Source organism: Mchenga conophoros, linkage group LG18 (genome assembly GCF_057382185.1).
Source record: "Mchenga conophoros isolate Kocher_MC1m ecotype Shallow Benthic linkage group LG18, M_conophoros_male_GT1.1, whole genome shotgun sequence".
In the NCBI taxonomy this organism is placed as follows: domain Eukaryota; kingdom Metazoa; phylum Chordata; class Actinopteri; order Cichliformes; family Cichlidae; genus Mchenga; species Mchenga conophoros.
The window spans coordinates 4,842,827-4,864,679 of NC_140543.1; the positions used below are offsets into that span (position 1 = coordinate 4,842,827).

Here is a 21,853-nt window from a genome sequence, read left to right on the forward strand (position 1 = left end):
GGGCCTAGCTGGACCGATAGGCACCACACCAGGGCCTGTGCTGCTAGCATAAACCAACTGAGCCTCACCAGGGCCTGTACTGCCGGCTGGACCCATAGGCACCACATCAGGGCCTGTACTGCTAGCATAAACCAACTGAGCCTCACCAGGGCCTGTACTGCCGGCTGGACCCATCTGCACCACCCCAGGGCCTGTGCTGCTGACTGGGCCGTCTGCAGCACACCAGGGCCTTTGCTGCCGGCTGAACAAACTGCATCTGTGTTGCTAGTGTAACACTTTTACCACCGGCTCGTGTGACAAGACTCCCCCCTTATGCCCTCGGGTGCAGTCTTGACTCTACTTAAACATTCTGTGATAAAAGATACATCTCGAAAAATAAATATCAGTCTAAGGTTCATATGATTCTCGTGTCTACACAGACAAGCGGAGGCTAAGGAAATACACTTAACCGATTAAGGCTAATACATGTGAATACTCAAATGATAAGACACCATGCAATAAACCCAACACAGGATCTCAGGGTTAGAAAATGTATTAAACAATTGCAGGAAATTCACATCCAACCCTTTTTTTTTCTTCATGAAAAAAACACATATACAAAACATACAATAAACCCCCGGGGGATAGATTTTAGTATTTTTTCCCTTAACCTGTCCAATGTTATTCTTTCCCCAGAGTGCACTCTTAGTTTATTTTTGTTGTTGGCGCGCTTTAGTTGGAGCTCTTAATAATAACAACAATACCTCCGAGTATCCGTGATGTCTCCACCTCCTCCGATGAATAACTCGCTCGTTGTGGTAGCAACCGTCTCCACTCGCGGAAGCGAGCAACGACTCTCCGGTTCCTTAGATAGCAGCAAATCATCCACGGTTAGCGACTCTCTCCCGAGACAACTCTCAAACTCCGTCTCTTCGCTCCGGCGGAATCTCCGTTAGCCAGGACCGTGGCGTTAGCCTAGCTCCAGCTAGCCAACGTAGCCAAACGTGCCTCGTGCTTAGCCAAGCACAAAAGATACGGGAAGCCCGGCTCAAACGCTCCGAATGATTACCAGGAAGTCCGCAGACGGGTGATATGTTGTTGCCGAACAACTTTGGTGACATAAGCAGTCCCGAAGTCCATGCTTCGTCTATGCCATTTTAGTAATCCTCCTTTTTTCCTCCTCTCTTCCTCCCGAGTCTCTTTCCCCCGGAAGTCATCTGCAAGTCATGACCTCTCGTGACGTAGCATACAAAACAAGTTACACTTCTTCTCTTTTAACAGACATTCACATTCCATGAAATTATGGTTTTTTTAACGTAACTGATTTTTTCACACACTATTTATGCATTTTAATACATTTATATCACATATCTATACCACTCTTAACCTCACCATGAACTGTTATTTTCTCTTCGACTTATTCTCATGAAAACAAAATAAATACCACTGATATTTATCAGAGTATTACACTCTCCCCCCACCAAAGAAAAGCATGCCCTCATGACTTTGTACCTTGAAAACATAAACCATTATGGCACAACAGGTGAGTAAAACACACAACTAAGCAAAGATGGGTGTGCCTATCCATTTATAAAAACAAGAGACATATTTCACTGTTGTGGCGGCTACCACACTGGGATGACCTGGTTCATCATAAGTTAACCTCAAAGGAGCCCTCTTCAACCGCTGAGGTCTGGCCTTAATGTCAACATCAAGATTAGTCTCAGAGTTAAATTCAGTGTCCTCTTCTTGCAAGAGAATGTCTTCAGGCAGTACTTTGTCTTTCCCTGTCTCCTCAGGATTCTCGCAAGTATCAGGTGATTCGGCTTCGGTGATCTCAACAGACTCAGATTCATTTACACTGTCCGTCTCAGGTTCCTCTACACATTCCTGTGTTACTCCCAGCCCAACTGTTTTTGGTTGTTCAGCTACGTCACTTAAGGAAATACCCAAATCCAGACTGAACGGTTCCAGAGTATCACTATCCATGTTGCACCTGAGAGGTTCAACAGTCAGATCACACCAAAGTCCAAAATCCTCATCTTCGGAGTCAGTGTACTCTTTCTCATCTTTATCACTGGGCGTGACTCCTTCCCTTTCAGAGTCTTTATCTGCCGTTCTCTGCGATAGTGTCTTTTCCTTTCCAGGCTTGTCTGTGCATTCTTTCTGTTTCCTCCGTCGCAAGACTCTCCTTGTAGGGGTGAGATCCGTATGGGATGCAGAGTCTAGACATATCCTCTCCCCAAGAGGCAGTAAGTGATTTCGATGGAGGATCTTGATTGGTCCATCACCATCTTCAGGTTTCAACCGGAACACTGGTAGGTTCGGCATCTTGCTTTCCACAACATATGGTTTTGACGCCCAGCGATCGGCCAGTTTATGCTTCCCCTGTAACCCGAGGTTTCGTAGCAAGACTCTGTCTCCAGGTAACAACTGTGCGAACCTGATTCTTTTGTCATACCGCTGCTTATTGTTCTCATTCTGTTTGGCCGCGACGGACTCTGCTAGTTCATAGGCAGCCTTTAACTCCTTCCTCAGGTCAGAAACGTACTTGAGGTAAGTTTTCTGTGGTGTGCCATCACAAGAAGTCTCGAAACACAAATCCACAGGTAACCTAGCTTCACGCCCAAACATAAGGAAATAAGGAGAGAAACCTGTAGCTTCATTTGGAGTGCAATTATAAGCATGAACCAAATGAACGACGTGCTGACTCCATTTTTTCTTTCTGTTCGGTTCCAGGGTCCCCAACATGTCCAACAACGTCCTATTAAACCTCTCGGGTTGAGGGTCTCCTTGAGGATGATAGGGCGTCGTTCTTGATTTTTCAACTCCAAGCGAACTCAACACTTCATGAACAAGACGACTTTCAAAATCTCTGCCCTGATCACTGTGCATCCTCCGTGGCAGTCCGTAATGAACGAAATACTTCTCCAGCAACACCTTTGCAACCGTAGAGGCTCTCTGGTCTCTTGTTGGAAAAGCTTGAGCATAACGAGTGTAGTGATCGGTAATGACCAGAACATTTTCTGTGCTGCTCGAATCAGGCTCTATGGACAAAAAGTCCATACAAACAAGGTCGAACGGTCCCTCACTTTGCAAATGCGACAAAGGTGCAGCTCTCTTGGGTAGAGTCTTTCTTTTTATACACCTCTCACAAGACTTGCAATACTCTTCAATCTCTGACTTCATCCGAGGCCAGTAGAACCGGTTTCTTACCAAGCCGTATGTCTTGTCGAGGCCCAAATGACCTGAGTCATCGTGCAGTGATTTCAGTACAGGGACTCTATACTTTTCTGGTAGTACCAACTGAGAACAGCGTGATTTTCCTGGAGGAGTTACAATGCGATACATCACTCCTTTCTGCATCTTTAACCTGTCCCACTCTCTCAACAGCAAAGAGCAAGTTGGTTGCTTGGTCTTGTCAACTTGGTTACTATTCCCATTACTCAGAGCTGTCCACACTTGTCCTATGCCGGGGTCTTCCCGTTGAGCGGTCGACAACTCAGCAAGACTCACAAAAGGCATATTCTTAACACTCAAAGAAGCCAGATTGCAATAAGCTTGTGGGATAGCTTGTGGAGAAGTGCCAAAAGAGTCAATGGCTCTTCCGGATCGTGGGTTTTTATGTTTCATCACCCCAGACATTTGACACAAGGCTCTCACTCCTGCTGCAGGAACGTCGTCCCACTCGGATTTGGATATCGACCCTGATTGTGGCCGGCGAGAGAGAGCGTCAGCGTCAATGTTTTGGACTCCTGCTCTGTACTTGAGACTAAAGTCATATGTAGACAGGGCAGCAAGCCAACGGTGACCCGTCGCGTCTAGCTTGGCAGACGTTAGCACATATGTCAGAGGGTTGTTGTCTGTCCTCACCTCGAACTTGGTCCCGTACAGATAGTCATGCAGTCTGTCCACTACCGCCCACTTCAGCGCCAAAAATTCCAATTTATGGGCTGGATAATTCTTTTCTGAAGGAGTCAAACTCCGACTGACGAAAGCCACAGGTCTCAATCCTTCACCTTGATCCTGGTACAGCACTCCTCCTAGCCCCTCCCGGCTAGCGTCTACATGTAGCACATAAGGTAGCTGAGGATCGGCAAAGGCCAACACAGGAGCTTGGGTAAGTCGTCGCTTCAGCTCCTCAAAGGCTGCCTCACATTCTCCGCTCCAGCGACCACCAAAGGGCTCTGCGGGGTTAAGGTACGGACCATCCTGTCTGTCCTTTACTTTCTTCTTTGCAGTTGAAGGGTAACCAGACAACAGTTGGTTCAATGGGTGAGCTACCTTGGAGTAATCTTTCACGAAACGCCGGTAGTACCCACAGAATCCAAGAAACGACCGTAATGCAGTCACAGTGTTGGGTCTTGGCCATGCGGTTACAGCTTCAGTCTTCTTTGGATCAGTAGACACCCCGTCTTGAGATATGATGTGCCCAACGTAAGTCACCGATGGCTGACAAAACTGACATTTATCCAGTGACAGCTTCAGTCCTTCGTCCTTTAGACGGTCAAGCACCTTCAGCAACCGGATCTCATGCTCCTCAAGCGTGGCTCCAAACACAATGAGATCGTCGAGATAGACCAACACCTCAAGCAAGTTCATGTCTCCAACAGTTTGTTCCATTACCCGCTGAAATGTAGCGGGAGCCCCTGTCACTCCCTGTGGCATTCTTTCAAATTGGAAGAATCCAGCCGGGCAAATGAAAGCTGTCTTTTCCTTGTCGGAGTCTGCCATGGGCACTTGATAGTATCCACTCCGAAGGTCAAGCACACTGAACCACTTGCTTCCACTGAGACATGCCAAAGCATCTTCAATTCTTGGCACCGTGTATTGGTCGGGAGTGGTGCGGCGGTTTAGGGTCCGAAAATCCACACACATCCTTATTTTCCCATTCTTCTTTCTCACGACCACAATGGGTGAGGCATAAGGACTGCGTGACTCTGTAATAACACCAGCAGTTTTTAGCTGCGCTAGATGCTGTCTCAATGCCTCCACGTCAGCAGGCGGCAACCGACGAGACCTCTCCCGAAATGGTTTGTCCTCTGTGGTTTTGATAGTGTGCTGGGTGCTCTTACTGCATCCGACATCAAACTCATGCAGAGAGAAAACTTCACTCCGCTCCATCATTTCTGTCACCAACCTTTCCTTCCACTCCTTAGGAGCTGGTGAGTCTCCAAAGTTGAAAGAAAAGGGGCTCAGCTTCCCAGCGAACTCGACTTCAGACTCTTCTCTCCCAGGTAGAGATGACACAACGTCGACTGGAAACAGATGAGCTATTGGTGTCCCTCTGGTCAAGGTAATTTCCTGTGCTGACATGTTTCTAACTAGAACAGTAATTCTTTTGGCCGTCACACCAGTGGAGGTCTGCAACTCTGGTCTCACCAGGAGTCCATCGGGAAACCGTGACTCATTCGCAGGGTCATCAGGTGAGTCTACAAGGATTGTCTGAGTGCCCAGCACTCCATGAAACTTTGGTGCCCCAGCCACTTGGGCGACTCCCCCAGGCCGTATGGTGACAGGTTTGGCTTGGGTGAACCACACCGTTCCCCTCTGGTTACTGTCAGCATCAGGTGGTAACACTGAGATCTCACTGAAAACTTTTCTGAAGACTGGGTGAATGTGCATGGATCTCACAAAGTTTTCTCCTCCCTTTTCCCTGCAGTGGCTAAGCAATCGCCTCACAGTGGGTGTGTTGGTGCCAACAAGCAGGGAAACTTCACCTCTCACAACTGGGTCGGGACATACCAACACAAGTGCATCAATGGTCTCACTCACACCTACATCTGCTTCCAAAAACTCCAGCCTAAGTGACAAATAGCCATCATAAGGGTACTCGGCGGAACTGAGACCCCATATCGCCAACGTGTCGATAGACGTCAATGGCAGGTGTGTCAAATATCTGTCGTAGAAGGATCTGTACAGCAGGGTTACTTGAGAACCAGAATCGAGTATGGCTTTAGAGTAGATGCCTTCAATCTGTACCGACACTACAGAGCTAGGGCCCACTAAGCCTGCAGGTACAGTGTCTTTCACTTTTCCCTCTAAGGTGCTGCACTTGGTGGAACGTTTTACAACCACCGGGATGCCAGGCCGTTCCTCTACTGGACCCCGCGGTAGTTTCCCGATTTCTTTGTCAGTTTAATGAGGCGCTTGTTGACTTTGAGTAGGTTTTCTTCACCTTCACATTCTCTCTTAAAATGTCCATCCTCCCCACATCTGTAGCAAAATATTCCAGGTTTATCCTCTTGATAGCCAGACCTTTGTGGGGTAGCATTTCTTTTATAAGGTGGCTTGGCAGGGACTTCTGGTTGTGAAATCTGGGTGTCTGGATGTGATGCAACCGTAGCAGCTTTAAGACTAAGCATCTCAGCTTTCATGACACTTAACTCTTTTTTCAGCTTTGCCACTTCAGGATCAACTTCTTGTTCAGGTGCCGACTTAGAAATAGGAGTTACAGACTGTGACATTACTGGGTTCTTACTATCGTTTCTGCTTTGGAGCATGTCCTCTTCCTCCCTTACTTCTTTTAGCAACTCACTGAAAGAAGGGGGTTCTCGCAGCTTGTGAGTCATACGAAGACGAAGTGCAATCATGTCTTGTTGCAGTGCTCCCCTCACAACCTGCTCCATCCGTAATCGATTCATGTCAGACAGTGCCACGCCTCCTTTTCTGAAAATACAGTGCAGCAGTTTATCCAACCTCAACAAGTAAGTAGACAACTTTTCGCCCACATTTTGGTAGGTATGTCTGAACTTCACCAGAAGATCGGACGCACTCTCAGTTGTTCCAAAAGCCGTCTCCAAAACCTGCATGTAGTCATATGAAGTTGCAGTGGGCCGCTGGACTCTCAAGAACCTTACAATGTCTGCAGCTGGACCTTTCAGACTTTCCACTATTCGCTGTTTCTTTATGTTGTCACTGCACTGCCACTCATCTAGCAGATGTGTTGTCTGTTCTGCCCAGGCATCATACTCTTCCTCCCCATTGGGCGTAGGTTTCACACCAGAGAACATGCGCAGCTTACGATAGCTCTGAGAATCAACAGATGTGGTGTTACATTTATCCACTAAGGAACTGATAGCATGTATCAAAGCCGTGTTCACATCAAGGGGTGAAGGCTGAAGTAAGCCACCAACGTCAGTAAGAGTTTTACCTTCCGCATTCAGGAATGACATTAGCTTAGATTGAAACTCATCATTTTCTGCAGGAGCAGTGAGCACATGAGCTGGCCATGGACCCGCCTCCCCAGGAAGTCCAACAACATCCGGTACGGTTTGATTTTTTAAGTCAGTTGAAGTCTTGATCAGTACCAACTGTGTCTTAGAAGCTACATCAAGACAACGGTCAACTATCTCGGATTTTCCAAATACTTTGACCTGGCTCAAGGCCGATAGCAGAACTGCATCTGTGACATCGGGGTCCACATCACTCAAAACAACTGCATGTCCATAAGCTAACTGCTTCCTTTTGCACCAAGCTTCAATTTCAACTGCTTCCATTTTTCTTTTTTTTCTTTAGCTCAAACAGTAAGAGATCTCACAATAAATGTAACCACACTTGACAATAAAAATAATTTCCTTAGCAATCTCAAAAAAAATTAGTTCCCTCTCTTTGGTGAATGACGGAAAACCAGGTCAGTCATAACAAAATTACATACAATCCCGGACGAGCCCCCAAAAATGTAACACTTTTACCACCGGCTCGTGTGACAAGACTCCCCCCTTATGCCCTCGGGTGCAGTCTTGACTCTACTTAAACATTCTGTGATAAAAGATACATCTCGAAAAATAAATATCAGTCTAAGGTTCATATGATTCTCGTGTCTACACAGACAAGCGGAGGCTAAGGAAATACACTTAACCGATTAAGGCTAATACATGTGAATACTCAAATGATAAGACACCATGCAATAAACCCAACACAGGATCTCAGGGTTAGAAAATGTATTAAACAATTGCAGGAAATTCACATCCAACCCTTTTTTTTTCTTCATGAAAAAAACACATATACAAAACATACAATAAACCCCCGGGGGATAGATTTTAGTATTTTTTCCCTTAACCTGTCCAATGTTATTCTTTCCCCAGAGTGCACTCTTAGTTTATTTTTGTTGTTGGCGCGCTTTAGTTGGAGCTCTTAATAATAACAACAATACCTCCGAGTATCCGTGATGTCTCCACCTCCTCCGATGAATAACTCGCTCGTTGTGGTAGCAACCGTCTCCACTCGCGGAAGCGAGCAACGACTCTCCGGTTCCTTAGATAGCAGCAAATCATCCACGGTTAGCGACTCTCTCCCGAGACAACTCTCAAACTCCGTCTCTTCGCTCCGGCGGAATCTCTGTTAGCCAGGACCGTGGCGTTAGCCTAGCTCCAGCTAGCCAACGTAGCCAAACGTGCCTCGTGCTTAGCCAAGCACAAAAGATACGGGAAGCCCGGCTCAAACGCTCCGAATGATTACCAGGAAGTCCGCAGACGGGTGATATGTTGTTGCCGAACAACTTTGGTGACATAAGCAGTCCCGAAGTCCATGCTTCGTCTATGCCATTTTAGTAATCCTCCTTTTTTCCTCCTCTCTTCCTCCCGAGTCTCTTTCCCCCGGAAGTCATCTGCAAGTCATGACCTCTCGTGACGTAGCATACAAAACAAGTTACACTTCTTCTCTTTTAACAGACATTCACATTCCATGAAATTATGGTTTTTTTAACGTAACTGATTTTTTCACACACTATTTATGCATTTTAATACATTTATATCACATATCTATACCACTCTTAACCTCACCATGAACTGTTATTTTCTCTTCGACTTATTCTCATGAAAACAAAATAAATACCACTGATATTTATCAGAGTATTACACTAGTGCAAGACATCAGCACCACACCAAGGCCTGTGCTGCTCGAAAAGCTTATCTGCAATACATCGGGCGCTGTGCTGTTGATTGAAGCCTTCTACACCACATTGGTGAATGTGCTAGCAGAAGCCCTCTGCTAGCAAGCCACCAGGACCCGAACTTTTGGCTGGAGCCTTACTTGCCATCCTAGGTTTGTGCAGCCTATTTAATTCAGCATCAACAATCATTGTGTTTTGGATAATGGCTTTTTTAATAACTTTACTTTGCTTATTGGCCGTGGGGGACTTTTGGACTCTCAATTTTTCTAAGATGAGAACATTTAACAGTGACCCCATTCTGTGAGACATGGTTCCCAGATCTACATGCGTCACTGCTGCTATACATCCTGTACAATTTCCAATGTATTTGGAACAGGACATTAATCATTTTGAACTACAGAAAGATTTACCTCATCTTCAAAACCTTCTTGCTTTGTACAATTACAAAATTAGTTACGAAAAATCCTGCTTTGTGTCAACATTTCACACGTCAAAATCAATAAGTACAAAGCAGAGACTTCTGATCGTCTTACTACTGCTCTTATCTGGTAATGTGCAACCTAACCCAGGCCCTGAGCTGCAATGTAGCCAGACACCATCTGAATTTAAATCCTCACCTGGGCTGAAGATAGTTCATCTTAATGTGCGCAGTTTGTTACCCAAGATGGATATGATCAAGATCTGGGTTCAATCAACAGATGCAGATATTGTCCTCATTTCTGAAACTTGGTTGTCTAAATATATATCTGATGAACATGTTAGCATGGCTGGCTACAATATCTATCGCACCGATAGGTTTAAGAAAGGTGGTGGTGTTGCTGCTTATGTTAAGTCAAAATTTGATGCTACAATAGTTCTATCAGAATCAATTTGCAAACAATTGGAATTTTTGGCTCTGAATGTGAATGTTGCAAAGGGTCTTTGCATAACAGTTGCTTGTTGCTATCGACCCCCTTCTGCCTCCACAGAAGCTCTGCGTTCTTTAAACCTTTTGCTGTCCAGACTAAATTATGGGGAGCTTGTTCTAGCTGGTGACTTTAACTGGGATTGGCTCAAAACTGTTTCAGATGATTTTAAATCTTTCTGTGATTCTATCAGTCTTACCCAGCTGGTCAATTTACCCACTCGGCCGAATCTCAAAAGCCCCGAAAAGTCTACCTTGATTGACTTGATTTTGACAAATGTTCCTCATAAATTTTCATCTTTGGGTGTCTTTTGTAACGACTTAAGTGACCACTGTGTTGTTGCTGCTATTAGAAATACTAAAGTGGCCAAGTCACAACATGGTATTATTTTTAAAAGAACTCTTAAACATTTTAATGAGCAAGCATTTTATCATGATTTGTCAAATTATGACTGGAAGAAAATAGGATTGATCCCTGATGTAGAATTAGCGTGGGCATTCTTTAAGGATGGGTTTATGCAAATTGTGAATAAACATGCTCCATTAAGAAGATATAGGATAAAAGGTCGTGAAAACCCCTGGTTCTCCCAAGAGCTGGCAGATATCATTCATGAGCGTAATCTGGCTTGGGCCAAAGCGAGGAAAACAGGCTACCCCAGTGATTGGCTTCTTTTCAGACAACTAAGAAACAGATGTACTTCCTCTATTAAGAAAGCTAAAACAGAATATTATCTGTCTGTCACCACTGAGAACCTAAATAATCCACAGAAGTTCTGGAAAATCATTAAGTCTCTTTCAGTGAGTAAAAGCTCCCACGCTCTACCCACCTATGTTTTTAAGGATTCTGTTCCTGTTTATGATAGGAAGGAGATTATGAATTGTTTTAACAAGCACTTTATATCTTCTGGCTCTTTGTTTGACTCTCTGAACCCAGTCTCTGTAAAATCTGGCACAAACCTTCCGGTGTACACTGGTCAGCCATTTAACTTTGTTCCTTTCTCTGTGCAGGAGGTCTGTAAAGCTCTTAAACTGTTAGATCCTAGAAAATCTCCAGGGCCAGACTTACTAGATCCTTACTTCTTGAAACTGGCAGCTGATTTTGTAGCAGAGCCTCTCACAACACTTTTCAACCTCACACTGGATACGAATAAAATTCCCTCAGTATGGAAATCAGCTTTTGTTGTTCCTCTATTAAAAGGGGGCGACCCAGCAGTGTTAACTAATTACAGACCAATATCTAATCTATCTGTGCTGGCTAAAGTTCTTGAAGCTCTTGTGTGTGAGCAGTTAAAGGAGTTTTTGCACATCAATGCCATTTTATCTGAATATCAATCAGGCTTTAGGAAGAATCACAGTACTATCACAGCTGCAATTAGAGTGGTAAATGATATTACTATTGCACTTGATAAAAAACAACACTGTGCATCCCTTTTTATTGATTTGTCAAAAGCATTTGACACTGTTGATCATTGTATTTTAAAACTTAGACTCTTCCAGTCAGGACTCTCTGAGAGAGCAGTGGCATGGTTCTCAAACTACCTCAGTAACAGGACTCAGTGCATTAAATCTGACGGTCTATGTTCTGACTTTGTTACAGTGCACAACGGAGTGCCACAGGGTTCTGTATTAGGTCCCCTTCTATTTATCATTTACGTAAACAATCTTAGTCTACATGTGCCAGATGCAAACTTGCACTTCTATGCTGATGATACAGTTATTTACAGCTGTGGTTCAACTCTTGTCCAAGCCATCGACTCCTTGCAGAAAGCCTTTTCTGCTGTCCAGCACTCATTACATCAGCTTAAACTTGTTCTCAACGCAGACAAAACAAAGCTCATGTTGTTTTCTAAATCAAGGAGACGAGCCCAAACAATCCCATCAGTAACCACTCTTGAAGGTAATAAAATAGAGTTGGTTCACACCTATAAATATCTGGGAATCTTAATTGATGACTCGCTTACCTTCAAACCACATGTAGAGAATCTTGTGAAAAACCTGAAGTTAAAACTGAGATTTTATTTTCAAAATAAGTTGTGTTTCTCTTTTAATACAAAGAAGCGGCTTGTTGCTGCAACTGTCATGGCCTGGGTCTAGGGACCCAGGGCTCAGGCATTTTCAGTGTATGTTTATGTTTATGTTTTCCGTGTGTTGTATTGGTTTGCTCTCCATCTCTCCATGTGTCTCTGTGTGAGCTTCCGGAGGTGTGGGTTCGCTGAGGAGACTGCGAACCCGGAAGTGGTCTACTCGAGAGACGGCCACACCTGCCGCTCGTCGTCCTCTGCCAGCTTCAGCAGATTACGCTCGTCTAGGAACGGCATTTAGGACTGCAGCTGAGCTGAGGCCGACGCTGGATCCTTGAGTCAGAACTCGTCAGTACTGCCGTGAGCTTTTACGTAACCTCCGCGGAAACAGATCCCCTGCTAACCCTCTGCCTTTTGTGTTACCAGGAATCGGGAGCGGAGTACGCCTCTAAAGTCACGGTGTGGGAATTGGAGTTTTTTGGAGTCGCCACCTTTCACTTCTCACAGACATCTGCACTGTGTGGGATTCAGGGAGAATCACCACGGGACCACAGTGCTGGGATTTTGTATATAGTTGTGTGTTTTTCACCTCCTGTAAATAAATCCACTGTCCTTCACTTAGAGTCTCGCGTTTGGGCCCTGCTTTCACTGTCACTCCACGGTCTGCCATCGCAGCCCGTGACAGCAACATTCTTGCCTGTGCTGGATTATGGTGATATTCTATATATGAATGCTTCTGCTCAATGTCTTCGAATGGTTGATTCTGTGTATTGTGCTTCTCTGAGGTTCATCACTAACCGTAAATTTCAGACTCACCACTGTGAGTTATACTCTCAGGTAGGATGGCCTGCTTTGGTAAGTCGGAGGAACTCTCATTTATACAGTTTTATATATAAGGCGATACTTGGGTTGCTGCCTTCTTATATATGTTCCCTGCTTGTAATGAAACATGCTGGTCGGTATTCTCTTCGTCCGCATGGTTACTTGTTGCTTTCTGTTCCATTTGCCCGAACTGAACTTGGTAAAAGAGCTTTTGTCCATTTAGCACCCTTGGCCTGGAACAAACTGCAGAAGGAATGGAAAATGACTGAATTCATTTCATTAAGTGATTTTAAATCTAAACTACGAATCCTTGAGGCCAAGTCCATAACATGCAACTGTTTCAATTAGATTGATTGTCATTTTAACTGACTTTTTATTTTATTTGAATTTTATTGAATTTTATTTTTTATTTTATTTGTATTCTTTCACTTATTGTTGCATGTGTGTTGTTGCTGCCTGTGTTTGAGTAATTTCTGTAACTGTGAGACATCTGCTGCTGCCTATCTTGGCCAGGTCTCCCTTGAAAAAGAGGTTTTTAATCTCAATGGGATCTTCCTGGTTAAATAAAGGTTAATAAATAAATAAATAAAAAATGGACACTGTACATGTACTGTACAGCACGGCCCCTCCTGAGAACCCTCAATGTCTACATGCATTTAAAACTGGGTGGTGGGCACCTATGGAACGCCAGGACTGCCATAATGAATTAATTAAATACATCATTAAATAATTAATTAAATGTGGCAATAATTAATTAAAATTGGAATTAATTAATTAAATAAATAGTTATGACACATGTAATTAATTAGTTATTGACACATTTAATTAATTATTTATGTATTTCACATTTTAATTAATTATTGACACATTTAATTAATTATTGACACATTTAATTAATTATTTAATGCTATATTTATTTATTTCATTTTGGCAGTCCTGGCGTCTGGCTGTCATCTTGAAATAATTTTATCTGTCAGCCTCACCCATCAAACTCAGGGGGCGGGGTTAACGCTGCCCATGCAGCTTCTCTAACATTTGATTGGTTGCCGTGCAAAGTAAGTCAAAACAGGTCGATCCTAGATAATCGATTGCTTGTGTAGACTTGGGGCAGCCAGGTATCCCAGAATGCATTTCAAATCACAGGCAGCAATGGTGGTGGTGTAGTTTTAAAATATCCCGTTTTTCTGTCACCAACTACACTTTTAACAGTGTTTTAGCTGCGAATGTCGCGCCGTAATCTTCACATGTCTGGTCAGGTTGTCAACATAGAACATGTTTGCAAAAGTGCTCAGATGTTTTCAGAGATTTCACTAGCTCTGCTAACAGTTAGCATGCAGAGTGCACCGAGGGGGTTACGTTAACCGGTTTGTTTACATATTCCACTTACATATTGCTGCCAGGAACGTTTGGGGCCTGTTGGGTTGCACCTGCGCTCACATCACGTCACAAAATAAAATGTATAAAATAACAAATAAAATAAAATAACGTGTTAAATGGGTGGAAATCCCTAGATCAATGTTCAAACAGGTGAACTAGACTCGTTGCAAAAAAATAAAACAATTTACAAAACCAAACATCTACCTCAAACGTGCATCCTGTCGACAACGCCAAGTATGTGACCAAGTGGTCGGCGGGGTTATGCACAAAATAAATAAACTTGACAACGCCACCTAGGGGAATTACACCCCCAGGAAATATATTTAAGAAAAATAAATAAAAGGAATAAAAGAAGACCGCACAGATTCAAGGATGCACACTGAGGCAGGTTGGCTTCCAATATTAAAACGGTTTTATTTATAGAAATAAATAAAATATTATAAATAATATTTTATAAATAAAATATTAAAAGTCAAGATGTAGCGTCATTATTGACAGTGTCCTACAGTAAAAATAAACAATCGTGGAACTTGGACTTACCAGCAGCCGTGGAACCAAAAGAAAATCACACCAAAAGAATCACTGCAGACCACCCAGTGCTGTACAAAAGAAAGTGTGAAAACGACCCACCACCTGAGGTCCCAGGGCCACTGGCTCGTCCTCCTTCACTGAAATAAAACACAGCAAAGTATGTTAAAAGAATAAAAGGACACTGAGCGTCAGGCTCGCTACAAATCATAAAAAGACTAAAACACACTTTAATAACTTTAATAAAAGAAACCACACACACACACACACACACACACACACACACACACACACACACACACACACACACGGGAAAGGCTTATTCCCCACGGGTCAAACTACCACTCGTGCTGGTAATAATTATTCTCAGGCGTAGGCCGGTCTGGCTCCCCACCGGCTGAGACCGGCCACCCAGGCGATTTAGAGTCCCAGCACGACACTCGGGCAGAGAATCACTTCAGCCCGATCACAGAAGTGTGGGTACGAGCAACAGTCCAGGGTAAAATAGAACACCAGGCGAACCCAAAAAAAAGGTAAGCCTACTTAATAAAAACAAGATAAGACAAAACGAGACAAGACAGCAGACTCCACCAAGGAGGAGTTCACAACAGCAACTGAGAAGGCAGTCCACTCTTCCAATTTAGGTTGGACAATTTACCATGGAGAGGTGAGTACAGCAGTGAACCCTGAAACAGATAAGTGTAACCTTAAACTCTTATAGCTATGAATGCTAATAAAAGTAGTTCTAACAGCTTACCCCAGGACCGGAGGCACTATACTCTCATTGGTGGAGATACCACGAACACCTCTCTCCGCAATGGCAGAATTAAACAGACTGCTGCGCTACAACAGGCCGGAAAAGGATATTAACACCAATTCCAGTATTCGGAGGGAATCCAAGGTTAAGCGAGAGCATACCTGTAGCTGTCGTATAATCGGCTCTTGCTGATCAGTCCGTCGCAGTACGCCAGCATTTACTGCTGTATCGTACCAGAAGCTCGGGAGGAATTAATCCAACAAGACATCGGCTTAGCTTTATACAGGCTAGCGCCACCCTGCAATCAATGTGCAGGTGGGTTCCCAATTAACCCGATCACCTGATACAAGGAGCGAGTGCAGTGGAAAGAGAGCGAGGGTGGTAGAGCGAGCGAGAGAGAGAGAGAATGAGAGAAGAAAAGCAACGGAAGGCGAGTAGCCCATCTGGCTACATCTACCCCCCTTTTTTGTATTGGCGCCCCGACAATAACTCAAGGAACCTAACACCATGGCCTGAATATGGCAAGCTGAGCATTAGCAACTGACGCAGATTCAACAGGACGTGGCAAGTGATAAACATTTGAGTGATGACCAGCTGTTGAACGTGCTGTTCTCCGCAAATGTGGCCCACTCACCTCAGACTGTTCAGAGCCTGAGGAAGAACCTGGGGGAGCAGAGGTCGAGGGTGCTACAATCACACTGGGAGTAGACCTGAGCTCCACCGATGGAACTCTAGAGGCATCGGGAAGTGACACCACAGGTGCGACAGGGTGTGAGGGTACCTCAGGGACAAGGAGCCACAACTCGTCGTCACTCAGAGAGGTCTGCTCTGAGTCAGCGGGTACAGGTGGGGGTGGAACCGGTGGACCAGGTGTAGGTGGCCCTAGGCTGACCTGTGCCTTTAACATGTCACGATGGACATGTCGAACCTTCTCCAAGTCTCCCACGGGGGCAATGGTATAAACAGCCCCGTTCTCTTGGGGTGCCCTCAACACCTGATAGACCACAGAGCTCCAAAGGTCCTGGATCTTGTGCCGGCCCCGGGTGCTATGATCTCGAAGATACACCAGCTGACCGACCTTTAAAGGAACAGGGTGGACTCTCTGGTCATGCCGTTCCTTACGGCGGTCAGCGGCCAGCGACAACCGTGCCCGAGCTCCCTCAAAAGCCACCATTAACCTGGCTTGGTGCTCGGCCACCCAGTCCTGTACCTCTCCAGGCACTGGGTCCTGAACGCGGCCTAGAAGGAAATCAATAGGCAGCCTAGGATCCCTGCCAAACATCAAGAGAAACGGTGACTCTCCGGTGCCCTGATGTGGCGTGCTATTATAGCAAAAGAGCACATGCGGTAAGCATGCAGCCCAGTCACGTTTCTGAGATGATGGCAGAGTCCGGAGGAGGTTATGGAGGGTTCGGTTAAACCGTTCGCACTGCCCATTACCCGCTGGGTGGTAAGGGGTTGTACGGGACTTGGCTACCCGATACAATTCGCATAACTGTTGCATCACCAAACTCTCAAAATTTCTACCCTGGTCAGAGTGGAGGCGGCTTGGAACACCAAACTTAAAAAACCACTCTGTTAACAGGGCCTGGGCCACAGTAGAGGCCCGCTGGTCCCGAGTAGGGACTGCAACAGTGTATTTGCTAAAAACGTCAGTCATAACCAAAACGTTTTCAACTCCACTACGGGAAGGTTCCAACACCGTGAAGTCCATGGCCAGGATTTCATTTGGCCTAGACGCCAACAGGTGACCCATATAACTATGAGGCCCCAACCCTGAGTCCTTTGCGACCTGACAGCGTTCACAACGCTGAACCCATTGCTTGATGTCAGAGGACATCCCGGGCCAATAGCAACGCTGCCTGACCAGTTCAGTGGTGCGCTCAATACCTTGGTGCCCATGGTCCTGGTGCAGCTGCCTCAAGGTCTCAGGCTTCAGAGCCTCTGGGAGAACAAGTTGGAGGGCTTCCTCACCTCCACCTGGACGCAAAATACGGCGATAAAGGATGCCATCCTTCTCCACCAGACGATCCCACTGACGCAGCAGAACCATGACTGGTTTGGGGAGCTGATTCCTTTCCTCCGAAGAGGGCAGGGTGTGCCTCCTCCAGTGTACCAAGAAATCCTTGAGGAGGGGGTCAGCCTCCTGCAAAGCACGAATATCCTCCAGGGAGTGAGATGGAAAGGCCCCAATCTCCAACTGAGTAACGGAGGGCAAAACGGCTGGACACTGAGCCTGCCGAAGTGAAATCGGGACACAAGTCCCAGGCAACACACCCTCGGCCAAGCTGGAGCTCGTCTCATACTGTCGAGAGAGAGCATCAGCATTCCTATTACTGCGGCCTGAGCGATACTTGATCTCAAAATCGAATACCGCCAGCTGGGAGGCCCACCTCTGCTCGGTGGCACCCAGCTTAGCTGAAGAGAGGTAACTGAGTGGATTGTTATCGGTGTAAACCACACACTTCTGCCCCAGCAGGTACTCCCGGAACTTCTCGGCCATGGCCCACTTGAGTGCAAGAAACTCCAGCTTCATGGAGCTGTAATTGTCCATATTGCGCTCATGTGGCCGAAGACCTCGACTAGCATAAGCCACTGGCCTAACGACACCTTCTACATCTTGGGAGAGAACTGCACCTAAACCACTGTGGCTGGCGTCAATCTCCAAGATAAATGGGCGCGTAAAGTCAGCATATGCTAGCACAGGTGCAGACACAAGCTTTGCTTTCAGGGCCTCAAAGCTCTCCTCACACTGAGGGGTCCAAATAGCACTCAAACTCTGTCCCGAGCCCTTCTTTGTCTTTGTGCCAGCCGATTTAGCCACCACTTGATGCAGGGGAGCCGCCAATGCGGCAAACCCCTCCACAAAGCGCCGGTAATAGCTGGCGAAACCCAAAAAGGATCGCAACTCTGACACGGAACGAGGACACTGCCATTTGGCTACTGCGTCAACCTTGGCTGGATCGGTCGAGACACCCTCACAGGAGATTACATGGCCCAAGTAGTTAACCTTCTGCTGGAAAAAGGCACACTTTTCTAACTTAGCCTTGAGCCCCTGTTGCTGCAGCCTTGCCATCACCATCTCTAGCCGTTGCAGGTGCTGAGAGACAGACGAGGAGAACACAATGATGTCGTCTAGGTACAGCAGTAATGACTGGCACTGCTGATCCCCGAACATCCTCTGCATTAGGCGCTGAAAGGTACCAGGAGCATTGCACAGCCCGAATGGCATACGATTCCACTCGAACAGGCCAAACGGCGTGCAAAAAGCGGTCTTGGGCTTATCCTGCTCAGAAACTGGCACCTGGTTGTACCCGCTGGCCAGGTCGATGGTAGAAAACCAGCGTGCGCCAGCTAGGGCATCCAGACTTTCCTCGATGCGAGGTAAGGGGAAGGCGTCCTTCCTTGTTTTGCTATTCAGCAAACGATAGTCAACGCACAGCCGGAGGCTTCCATCCTTCTTGCGGACCAACACGATGGGAGAGGCATAAGGGCTGCTACTTTCCCTAATTACCTGGGCCTCCAGTAGCTGGTTGATATGAGCCCTGACAGCCTCATAATCAGAAGGAGGAATTCGCCTGTACCTCTGCCGGACAGGTGCGTCATCGAGTAGCGGTATGTCGTGCGAAATGAGGTTTGTGCAGCCCAAGTCTCCCTCATAAGTGGAGAAAACAGAGCGGTACTTCCGCAAAAGTAACCGTACCTCGTGTTGCTCTGACTCAGCGAGAGCAGACAGGTCAATCGTATCCACCATCTCTTGAGCAGGGCTGCTGGTTGTATGGGAGGAAACGGTAACGGGAAAAGAGTGTTCCTCGCTAACACCGGCAGGGAGGCTAACAACAGTAGCTTTGCTTATCACTCCCAAACGGGTCCGCGGGTGGAGAACAGCTTCCGCTGTCCCTACATTGGTGACTGGGATGTAGGCAACGCCCTTATCCACCTGAACCAAACATGGAGAGGCCAGCAACCCAACTGGCAACCCGGACTCAGAAGGTTCAAAAAGCACAGCCTGACCTGACAACTGCTGAGAACAAGTAGTGGCCACCAGCTGCATAACACCACCAGGTATCCGCACGGCCCGACAGGGTCCTCTGGGGCTTGGGCTGCAGACTGGTGACACTGATGTAAGGCCTCCAAAACTGGTCTCGGTGCCTGTGACACAGAAGGAGAATTAAACAAGGAGCCACCGAAAGCCCCAAACAGTTCTTGATAACAGCGGCGGATTACGTTCATTCCTAAGATGCCAGGGACAGAGGGCGTAGCCCCAGGAGGGTCCTTCACTATAAGGATTCCACAAGAGGGCATTTCCTTGCCACACAGGAGTACACTGAGCTCCAAATAGCCAATGTAAGGGATGGCAAGCCCATTGGCAGCCCGAAGCTGTAGCCAATGACATGACTGAAGGCGTTCTTGTCCCCAAGGGGCAAAATGTGCCAAAAAGAAACTTTCTGTGATGGTGGAAACCATGGACCCAGTATCCACCAAACAAGGGACAGTTACCCCACTAATAAGCACATCCATCTTTGGACACGATGAAATTAGCCTGCCAATCCTATCTTTCTGTGAGCCAGTGAACTCCCCACCTGAACTGTGACTCTGCAGCACAGATGGCGTTAGTTTTCCGACTGGGTAGCGGGAAGATGATTGCCAACTGCGGCATAAGGAGGGCCTGAATCAGAACCTGCTCTAGGGCGGCGTGAAGCCCGCTCCCCAGTGCACTCCCTAGCAAAGTGTCCTGGCTGCTGACACCGGCGACAAATCACCGAGCCAGCCCGTGAAGGCCGAACACTTCTTCGGGGGTTCTGTAAGGAAGCCACTGTCTCAGTGAGCCGATTTAACTGCTCTTGTTGGCGCTTTAGGAGTTCCTTTAGCTCACGCCACTCGGACTCGGGTGTACCAACAGGAGCGAACCTAGGGCTAGTGTGCACTCCACACTGAAAACCATATGCCGATGGTTGAGAATAGCCACGGTCGCGAACACCGCCTGAAAACCCTTCTCTTTCCCATCTAATTGCTTCCCCGCGCACCTCTAACAAGGTGGCAGTGGGCACACGGCGAACGTATTGTTTAAGCTCTCTGCGGAGACCACTATCAACAACATGTTCTACAAATTGGTCTCGGAGCAGCACCTCTGCGTTACGCATACCATCAGGTGCACTTTGTTTTACTTGCTCCATCAGAGCCATTAGCGCTAAGGAAAACTCCTGCAAAGTCTCTTCCTCCCGTTGTCTCCTCGAAAAGAAAGCCTGCTGCAGAGTGACATAGGACTGCGCATTGCCATACAGTTCCTTTAAAATGGTCAACACCCGAGCAGGATCCCCTCGCTCTAAATTAGGGCGAAATTTGATCTCCTCCCTTGCTTCTCCCTCTAAATGGTCAAAAATAAAGAAAGCTTGATCAGCAACAGACAGGTGCCGGGCACGCATGCATGCTTGAACCTCTTCGACCCATTCAGCTATATTGATGCCTGTTCTACCATTGAACATGGGACATTTACGGTCCCTAGGCACCACCACCAGACGCTCTGTAACGGCGGCCTGGCTACCAACATTTGGTATGCAACCAGCTGGTACGAAAGAGGACGACGCGGCCCCGCCACCAGACTCGAGCACAGCGCCCCCATCCCGGCGCAATTGCTCATTATCTGCCCTTAACTGCGCTACCAAGTCTCTAAGTTGCTGCAATTCTTCCTCCATAATAAATTTTGACCCCAAAAAAAGAGAAAATTAAATCAGCAAGGTGCTAAAATCCTATTACTCTTCCTTCTACCTGGATACTGCTGTCTTGTCTATAATCACACTCTAAAACAAATAGAGCCTTCAAACAGGTGAACTAGACTCGTTGCAAAAAAATAAAACAATTTACAAAACCAAACATCTACCTCAAACGTGCATCCTGTCGACAACGCCAAGTATGTGACCAAGTGGTCGGCGGGGTTATGCACAAAATAAATAAACTTGACAACGCCACCTAGGGGAATTACACCCCCAGGAAATATATTTAAGAAAAATAAATAAAAGGAATAAAAGAAGACCGCACAGATTCAAGGATGCACACTGAGGCAGGTTGGCTTCCAATATTAAAACGGTTTTATTTATAGAAATAAATAAAATATTATAAATAATATTTTATAAATAAAATATTAAAAGTCAAGATGTAGCGTCATTATTGACAGTGTCCTACAGTAAAAATAAACAATCGTGGAACTTGGACTTACCAGCAGCCGTGGAACCAAAAGAAAATCACACCAAAAGAATCACTGCAGACCACCCAGTGCTGTACAAAAGAAAGTGTGAAAACGACCCACCACCTGAGGTCCCAGGGCCACTGGCTCGTCCTCCTTCACTGAAATAAAACACAGCAAAGTATGTTAAAAGAATAAAAGGACACTGAGCGTCAGGCTCGCTACAAATCATAAAAAGACTAAAACACACTTTAATAACTTTAATAAAAGAAACCACACACACACACACACACACACACACACACACACACACACACGGGAAAGGCTTATTCCCCACGGGTCAAACTACCACTCGTGCTGGTAATAATTATTCTCAGGCGTAGGCCGG

At 46.2% G+C, this 21,853-nt stretch overlaps 1 protein-coding gene across 1 annotated transcript; it reads right to left on the reverse strand.

The window, feature by feature from the left end:
- Window positions 1–1,539: 1,539 nt before the first annotated feature.
- LOC146552981 (uncharacterized) lies at window positions 1,540–19,941 on the reverse strand. The gene is made up of 4 exons (XM_085255087.1): window positions 19,887–19,941; window positions 15,916–19,433; window positions 6,082–7,010; window positions 1,540–6,028 (listed from the first exon to the last, which is right to left on the reverse strand). Exons 1-4 carry the CDS (start codon window positions 19,939–19,941, stop codon window positions 1,540–1,542), a joined length of 8,991 nt encoding a protein of 2,996 aa, XP_085111213.1.
- Between the last annotated feature and the right edge of the window lie 1,912 nt (window positions 19,942–21,853).